General features: G+C 43.0%; 2 protein-coding genes across 3 annotated transcripts in view; both read left to right on the top strand.

Moving 5' to 3' along the window:
- Positions 1–941: 941 nt before the first annotated feature.
- On the top strand, positions 942–6,298 carry LOC113208576 (serine-rich adhesin for platelets-like). Of its 2 annotated transcripts, none has more exons than XM_026425629.2 (13): positions 942–1,216; positions 1,305–1,511; positions 1,616–2,482; positions 2,560–2,617; positions 2,706–3,286; positions 3,411–3,704; positions 3,781–3,937; positions 4,024–4,698; positions 4,790–4,925; positions 5,017–5,158; positions 5,266–5,417; positions 5,504–5,675; positions 5,775–6,298. In XM_026425629.2, exons 1-13 carry the CDS (start codon positions 1,070–1,072, stop codon positions 5,883–5,885), a joined length of 3,699 nt encoding a protein of 1,232 aa, XP_026281414.1. In that variant the 5' UTR covers positions 942–1,069; the 3' UTR covers positions 5,886–6,298. The 2 variants fall into 2 exon arrangements, with proteins under 2 accessions (XP_026281414.1, XP_026281413.1); XM_026425628.2 differs by having other exon boundaries at positions 944–1,216; positions 3,405–3,704.
- A 384-nt stretch (positions 6,299–6,682) lies between these two features.
- Positions 6,683–8,248, top strand: part of LOC113208575 (sodium channel protein Nach-like) — a 14,036-nt gene continuing 12,470 nt past the window's right edge. The window contains exons 1-4 of the mRNA XM_026425627.2: positions 6,683–7,103; positions 7,286–7,486; positions 7,569–7,728; positions 7,892–8,119. Coding sequence (XP_026281412.1) covers positions 6,871–7,103; positions 7,286–7,486; positions 7,569–7,728; positions 7,892–8,119 — 822 coding nt within the window. The 5' untranslated portion in view covers positions 6,683–6,870. The remainder of the gene's footprint in view (positions 7,104–7,285; positions 7,487–7,568; positions 7,729–7,891; positions 8,120–8,248) is intronic.

The following is an 8,248-nucleotide window of genomic DNA, read 5'->3' as shown; positions in this document are numbered from 1 at the left end:
GGGGGGGGGCAGGTTATCGCCGCTAGAGCTCCCGGGCTCCCTCCACGCCGTGTCAACCGCGCTGCTCCGATGGGAAGTGCATCAGACCCTCTCTCGTGCGCCCCTCGTCCGGTCGGTCTTGCTGGAGCAGCGACACCGCGTTCTCCTCTTCAACCGATCTTAGCGCCAGCCACATTAGTAACCGTCAACTTCTTTCTATTTCTGCTGCTGGAACAACGCTCCAGGTACGTTCTCACCGTGCAAGCCACAGCGGTCGACGTTCACCCTATTATTTTCATCTAGTGATGAAAATCGCCCTCCTGCGTGAAATCTTCAAAGTTACAAGCTCAACCCCCCTCCCCCTCCCCCACCTTCACCCAGGTTTAAAAAGTTGGGAGCTCGTTGGCAGATGCCGTTTTGATGCCGATAGTAAAGGGAGTAAACAAAATTACGTCAAGTAAAAGTGTGCTTATTTGGCGCCAAAAGTAGCTCCTTAATCGGGCACTGGGTCGGGCATCGGTCTTATCTGCTCCGACCTTCCTAATCTATCGGAATAACACATAGACATAAGTGTTGTATTGGTGTATGGTGAAAAATTAAATGAGTTCTAGGCTTTCATGATGACCCAAACCAAAGCCATCGAGATATCACTTTTCTGAAATTTTTCTTTTTCAAGAACAAAAAATCATATCAATTGTCATCAGTTTCAAATTTTCTCGCGCCAATGATTTTGAGGGAATGTTTGGAACCAGTATTGCCTGCCACCTAGTGGCCGGTGTGTGAACCATATTCCATTGTTGCCAACACAAAGTCAACGACGGTTTGGGACTACAGTAATGTTTGTCCTTCTAATGGACCTGTTACCCCAATCAAAATACAGGGCCATTTACTCCAAAAGGCATGTGATGCTGGAGTCATATTAAAATTGATTTTTAGGAAACATACTTATTTTTCTTTTTGTCTAGGGCAGTTGGCAACATTTCATCCCCGGAACAAGGCTGTTGGATATTTCAAATCTTGAAATTTGCTGAAAACATTATCAATTCGACGTTAGTTTTGATGCCGTTATTTATTCCAGTGAAAGCCCAACATGTGTGAGGAAACCACGGAGAAACAAATGTCTCTTGACAATGTTTCTTCAAGTGATAGCAACGATATGCTTTGGGAAACCATGAAAATGGACCTAGATCAAAACAGGGCCTATCAAAACGAACAAGTACAAACACTGAAAGGGCAGGTAAGTTTTCATAACCTTAGCATTGTATATTTTTTTTTACTAATTTAGAATAAAAACAGTACCTCAATGTTTTTGTTTCTATGAGCAGACTGTTCGTCTCCCCGTGCTCGCCGTTGATCATAAAAAGGTGAGGAAGGTTGGAAGAAACTACAGGTTACATTTGAAACACATTGCCAAAAAAAAAGCTTTTAAATTAGCTGTCAAAACTTTGAGGACATTGTTGACCACCAAATCTAAGAAAAAGAGGAAGTCTCGACCATACCATACTGATTACATATCTACAATGAATTTCAAGGTATGTACATTGCGATTTCCTATCAGGCTGTATTCAAACAGTAAATTATATGCCCAACGTTTAATTTAATTTTAAAATTGTTCTTATTTGGTTTTGTCAAAAAGGTTTTTCGTGATGAAAACACAACTGTCAATGAAAAGCATTTAGAAAAAGAAGTCCCTCCTAATGATTCCGCTCTTAAAGACCATGGAGTAAATAATCGAGTTGACCAGTCTGTACAGGCAGGAGGACCCATCATGGAGGATAAAGTTTCCCAAACTGTGGATAATGGTTTGCTTTTGCCCACTAGATACGCATTTGAATTGGTTCGCCCATACATTCCAATTCATTTGACTCCAGCACATTTGTGTGGCAGTTATTTTGGCAAGGTTTCTGCTTGTTGTGGCAATAACTTGCACAATCAGATAAGTTCATGTTCAGTGTGTGAAACATCTCCAGGACACAAGCATGTTAATGGTGAACCTGGAATTTCGGCTTCCACAATTAACAGTACTAATCAAACTGCTACCAGTCATTATTCTCTGAAGGAGATATGTGAAGAATTACTTGTACAACTTTCAAGAAAGGAGCGACCAGTCCTCCACCACAAAGCGTGTGTAAATGACAATTTTTCAGTTAAGAGTACCTCTACTGCTGAAACGCAAACTGCAACCTCAAGTGTCACATTTAATAATATTTCTAATTCACTCAAACTTTCAAATTTAAAATGTGACCCAAAAATTCAGAATGGTGATGAATTGGCCACTTCCTCCTCTGTAGCTCTAAATTCACTAGCTGAAGCTATCATTACTATGCAATGCCAATCGACTGTACCTTCTGTTAACTGTTTGTTAACTTCAGAGGAGACTCCTCAAACAGTGCCTTCCCCTGTTTTATCAGACCATCCCATCACTCCTGACTTACTTCGAGACAGTGACAATGCTCATTGCAGAAGACTTAATGACACTCCAGATTCAGCTCTTCTTGCCAAGGTGTCTTGCCATAACTGTTTTTCGTAATCAATAATTTATTTATTTGTCTTTTTCCTTACTTTTTTGCTCTTTTACAGAAAGAGAAAATGAGACTGTCACTTTTTGAGGATGTTCCTACAAAATTAAATTCAGAAGGTAATTTTTCTCTCTGGTTTTGCATTATGCTGACAATGAGCCTTCTGCTTCTGAGAAATGCAATTTATGTCTGTATTTGGTTTTTCAGGTACCCCAAATCCCCAACTCGAACAGCACCAATCAGAGCAAACTATTGGTGTCTCTGAAATTATACATGGTGCAAAAGGCTCAGATGATATTGAAGGAAACTTAGTCACTGATATAATTTCAAGTACAACTAGCACACAAAGTAAAGTTGTTTCTCACTCTCGTGTGGAGCCTGGTGGTCAAGACGAGGTCACTAGTAATGAGGGACTTAGTCCAGTCTTAGATAACTTTTCTCCCAGTGAGCAAAATGCTAAAACAGAGCAACCTGGAAAATCTACTGACTGTGCGACAGAGAATCCTAAACAAGGAGCAAACAAAACTGCAGACAGCATCCCAATTAATGGAAGTGAAGAAATGAAAAATGGTGGAGATATTTCTGTCTTTTCCGCTCAACAAACTTTAACTAAAAAAAGTGATATTACTTCAGTCATAGGGTGTGTGAAAAACCCAACCACATTGCCAGTTGATTCAAACCAAGATGTGACAATGGAACCAGTTGTTCCAAATTCAATTAAGAAGCAAGGTTCCAAAGTTCTCTCAAGAATACACAATTTAGACTTTTCAAATGTGACCAAATCAGAGGTATGTTAAACTCTATCTATTAATTCTCTTCTCTTTTTTTTTTTTTTTTTTTTTTTTTATTTTAAATTTACTTGAGTAGGGTGGGTGCAGATGATATATTGATTTTCAAGAACTCTAGTTGCAGAATTCACCAGCTTTTGAAGAATTGGATCCCTCTGAAATGGAAACTGTTTTACTTATCTGGCGGCAGCAGGAGCAACTTCATAAAGATCAAGGGAAGCCAGAGTCATCAGCTCCATCAAGTCCTGGCAATGTCTTTAGGAAAGTAAACAAGCTTCAAGAGCTGCCTCCTGAGCTCCGAAGTACCCGCCAATCTCCACCCTCATCCGTTAAAGAGAAAAATTCTACCGCCTCATCAGCATTAGATATATTAGATGTTGAAGCCAAAAAAGCTTTATCTGGAGAAGATGATGATGATGTAAGATTGAAAGAGGTTAATTTTTTTTGTGTGTGGTTTTATCTATCCTAGGTTTACCTTATTGTTTTTTGTAAAGATTTCAGAATGTTCTCCTCACTGTGAAATTTCACCCCCTAAAAGACGCAGACTAAAGCTTAGACTGAATCCACCTGTTCCACTGGTCATACAGAAAACTAAAGAAAATCTAATCAGAGAAGGTGCTTCACATCCTATCTCCACTTCTACTCCTAATGGTACAGTATTCTATTTTTTAAAAAATATTGTTATCTTATTGCTTAATTTTCCTTCTGAATCATGTTGTCCGAAAATCCATCTGAAGGTATTCCTGTGATTAAGAAAGCTTCATCAGGATTGAGATCATCAAAAAGATTGAAGGCAGCGGCATCTCAAAACTCGAATGAATTAAGCGTTGATCAGACTATTTCTGGTCTTGCTGGTCTAGCCATGCCAAAACAAGAATTGAAAGATAGCAAGGCAAAAGTTTTGTTGAATAAAAAATGTAACAAAACGAAGAATAAGCAGGCTGATGAATCAGCTGATAGCACAACAACTATATCAAGCTCAAAAGAGACAATTGTGAAGAAAAATAACAAGGAGATAATGGCCAAAATTAAAGAAGATGATATTACCTCTAATGATAAGGCCATCTCAGTGAAAGATGGAGAGGACAAAAGTAAAACTGAACCTGAAGAAGCGATTTGTAACTCAACTGTATTGATCACAAAAGAGGTAAATACAAAGAAGAACCAAAAGAAAATGATGGATAAAATGAAACAAAGTGACGTCTGTCCTACTACTAAGGCTACAGCAGTGAATGAAGGAGAGGATAAAAATAATTTCCATGACCAAATACAAGAAAGAGTCAATAAGTTGAAAAGGAAATGGCTTAAAGAGAAATCTGATGATGAGATAGATGTTGTTGACATCAATTCAAGCCCTTCAGATGCTGCTTCAAATACACCCCCTGTCTCTCAGATAACTGAAGATGGTCAAGGTAATGTTACCTATGTACCTAAGTGCTTTTTTTAAAGCTTATTTCTTTTCTCTCTTATGGGCTTATCCCTTCCATCTGTCAAATTTTACAGATGTGTTGGTGTCAGAAGGCAAATCTGAAATTATTAGGAGTGTTCCTATCATTGAGCTTGGAAAAGCTCATGATTTAGCTACACACATTCTTTTGAATCCATGGCGTGGAATAAATGCTCGAAGAGTAACAAGAGGGTAAATTTTTAAGTAGAAATGAAATGTAATAAAGTAAGAATGGTTGCATCAACTTTTTAAGCAGTAAATTAATAAAATTTTATTTTGTCAGATTTGTTTGTCCCACCTATGAGTCGAAAATAGTTACAAGAGCTTTATGGGATTTACGTAGTAACGCAGACATCAGCAATGTTGTTGAGCGCATACTAGGATTAGGTTGGAAAGGTTTCCACCCGAGAGCAGTTCGAGCACTGGTAGGAAGAACTTTTTCTCTCAAGACTGCTACTTTTCTTCTTTTGGATACATTCTTTCTTTGTCTTGCCGTAAAATTATATTGTCACAATTCATAATTAAATTTCAGGTGGCAATGTTTACATTATCTTTCTCCCGTCGAGTGCCGTTTGTAATTGATGGTATGAAAGGAGAAGAGGATGATGCTGGCAGTCTGAGTAGTGATGCAGAGCATTCAAAGAAAAAATCCATGCCTGTTAGATTGGTAGCCACTAAACAAATGTATGATCAGGAAAAAATTCAGTATTTATTAGAAATATGTGTTCCTCCAAAATTGTTTGAAACTATTGGTGCCATTCTGATTTCAGATTCAAAGGAGAGTGTATTGAAGGTCTAAATGGTCTTCTTCTCAAGACTTCTGATAAAGAAAAGGAGACACTGCGATCATGGAACTTCCCAAAGCTTAAAGGACGGCGTGATTGGGTGCTATTTGGACCTCTTGCCTATCTAAAAAGAGATGAATCAGATTACAACACTCAGGTTTGTAAAAAAGAATTTTAAAAATGATGGCCTTTTGATTTTTGTAGCCTCTAGGCAAATAGAATGTGTTATCCTTTTCTGGTTTATTAATCTTTACAGGCTGTTTTTCTGAAAGATGAACTTATAGCTGTGAAAGCAACAAGGTTGGTATTATCTGGAGAAGTGTTGCTTGTTAGCTTTAAGGAAGTAGAGAGAAAATTTTGTATGTAAATGAGTACCTTGAGGTTTTTACATATCAGTTCCATTGGTTCTATGTAAACTTTATCACTGTCAAAGAATCGTGTATTCTTGGTTACTATCTAGTAATTTTTTCTAATGATTTGTGTGCCAGAGTGGTTTATAGGATAATTAATTTTTCACACTGTGCCTCAACTTTCAATACCCCAATGATATCCCTTATCGGATGTCTATATTCTATGGAAAGTTAATGTTTATGTATAAGTACATCGATGTACTTTTGTAGCACATCATATTTTTTTTTCTATGAATACTTCAGATGATTATTTATTCTGTTCAATCGATTAATCACTTAATCATTTTTTTTCCTTTATATTTTTAAATTCCTGTTGATTGATCAATACTCTATGATTGTTACTTTTGTTCAAATACATCTATAAACGCTACCGGTTCGTGTCTCATTCTCCCTGTACGTTTGAGAGCCAATGCACATGCGTGTTTCGGCCCCCCTGACAGCCCCATTGATTTTTCCTGATAGTCCTCCCGCGACCGCGACCGGACACTAAGCGTTCGAGCAAATGGCCGCAGTGATGGAATGGCCTGGTCACGGTTATCGCTCCATCTCCGTGATGGTATCTCTCAGCGGTCACGGAGCGGCACCGGCGCACCGCGTACTGCCCTGTACGCAACTTGAGGCGGGGCGGGGGCCGGCGGGGCGGTGGCGTTGTTGGGGGTGCAGCCGACGCGGCCTTGCCCTCCGCGATGACGACACTGTTGACGTTTCCTCCTGGTCGGAGCTGGCTACCTCACCGGCACTTTTTTTTTTGCCGCGCATTTCACTTGTCGGGAACTCCCCGCCACGGAGGGAGGGTGGGTTGCGGCACGACAGGGCATTAGCGAGCACGCGAGTCGCGGGGGCGGCGGCGTAAGGCCGCGCAGTCTGCGCCGGGAGGGACGCGGTGTCGGGGCAGAGTAGCAGCGCCAGGACCCGAGCGAACGCGCGCGCCGCAGCCGCAGCATGCAGCCGGTCCAGGGCAGGCACACGGCGGCCCTGCAGCACAGGCTGCCGCGCCGCGTCTCGGCGACGGGCTCGGGCTCGATGCGCTCGCAGAGCGCGCGCAGCGACAGGCCCCTGCTGTCGAGGAGGAACCCTCTGGCCAGGATCGCCTCCTACGTCACCGAGTTCTTCGAGCAGTCCACCCTGCACGGGCTGCGCTACATGATCCTGGAGAAGGGCAACTACGTCGAAGTGTGCGTAAGCTGCGGGCGGGGCCGGGGCCTGGGCGCCCGGAGGCGGGCCGCGCCGCGGTACAGGCGCGCTCGACGGGAGTGCCCGCCCGCCGGGCGCTCGGTGCGCGCCGGGTCTGCCTACCCACCGGGCTCCTGGTGCGCCGCGCTCGCCCCGCTTAGCTCGCTCACGCGTTGGTCTGCAGCGCGCTGTGGACCGTGGCGCTCGTCTCCTCCATCACGGGGGCCACCCTGCTGATCGGCGGCTCGTGGAAGCGCTTCCAGAACAACCCGACCGTGGTGTCGCTGGAGAAGGACTTCCGCCTCTGGAACACCAGCTTCCCCTCGGCCACCATGTGCTTCGACCGCAGGCTGGACAACAACAAGGCCTACGACTACATCGCGGAGTGAGTAGGATCGAGATGCAAAAGTATCCGAGTCGTCATTGATTCATTACGCTGCAGCAGTGCATGTTTTTGTTTCTTGAAGGAAATGGGGCCTGCAGGACAACAGCACAGAAGACTACATGCAATTCTTCAAGTTTGTCGAGATAGTTGCCAACGCTACTTATTCGTCTTTAAAGCCGTTCAAGGAGTTTGCGAGGAACAGTACTTTCAACAAAATCGACATGCTGGATCTCGCCGACCGGGTACGTACTGTGGACTGCGCGCCGGGAGGTAGGCAACCCAACTAACGCATTGGGGCGAAGCCTCTCTGTCTCAGTCCCTCAAGGGAAAAACGGACGAATTCTTCCACCACTTAATTTTCTACGCGTACACGATTAGAACTCACACTATTCTTTTTATGTGCAGGTCAACACTAATATATTTTTCCGCGCCACCGTGTTCGACACGTCGATGGCCATCAACTTCACCGAGGCCCTCACGGAGCTGGGCATCTGCTACTCGTACAGCGCGGTGTTGGCGCGCTACCTGCCGGTCCGCAAGAACACGCCGATCGAGCCGTTCGAGCCACCGCAGTGCAACTTCCTCAACTCGCTGTGCTACGCGCGCGTGGAGGACTTGCAGGGCCCCGTCAAGGTGAGAGGCAAAAAGAAAATCAGATTTTTAAAAAATGACAGAAAAACAAGGACAAATCAAAAGTCAGAAAAAAAATCACTAAAAAAAGTCAGTAAAAGTTGGAAGAATCAAGGACGAGTCAAAAAAAAA

The sequence above is a fragment of the Frankliniella occidentalis genome, unplaced genomic scaffold, assembly GCF_000697945.3.
Source record: "Frankliniella occidentalis isolate FOCC.00 unplaced genomic scaffold, Focc_3.1 Scaffold139, whole genome shotgun sequence".
Taxonomy (NCBI): domain Eukaryota; kingdom Metazoa; phylum Arthropoda; class Insecta; order Thysanoptera; family Thripidae; genus Frankliniella; species Frankliniella occidentalis.
This window is presented reverse-complemented; position numbering and strand designations above follow the sequence as displayed.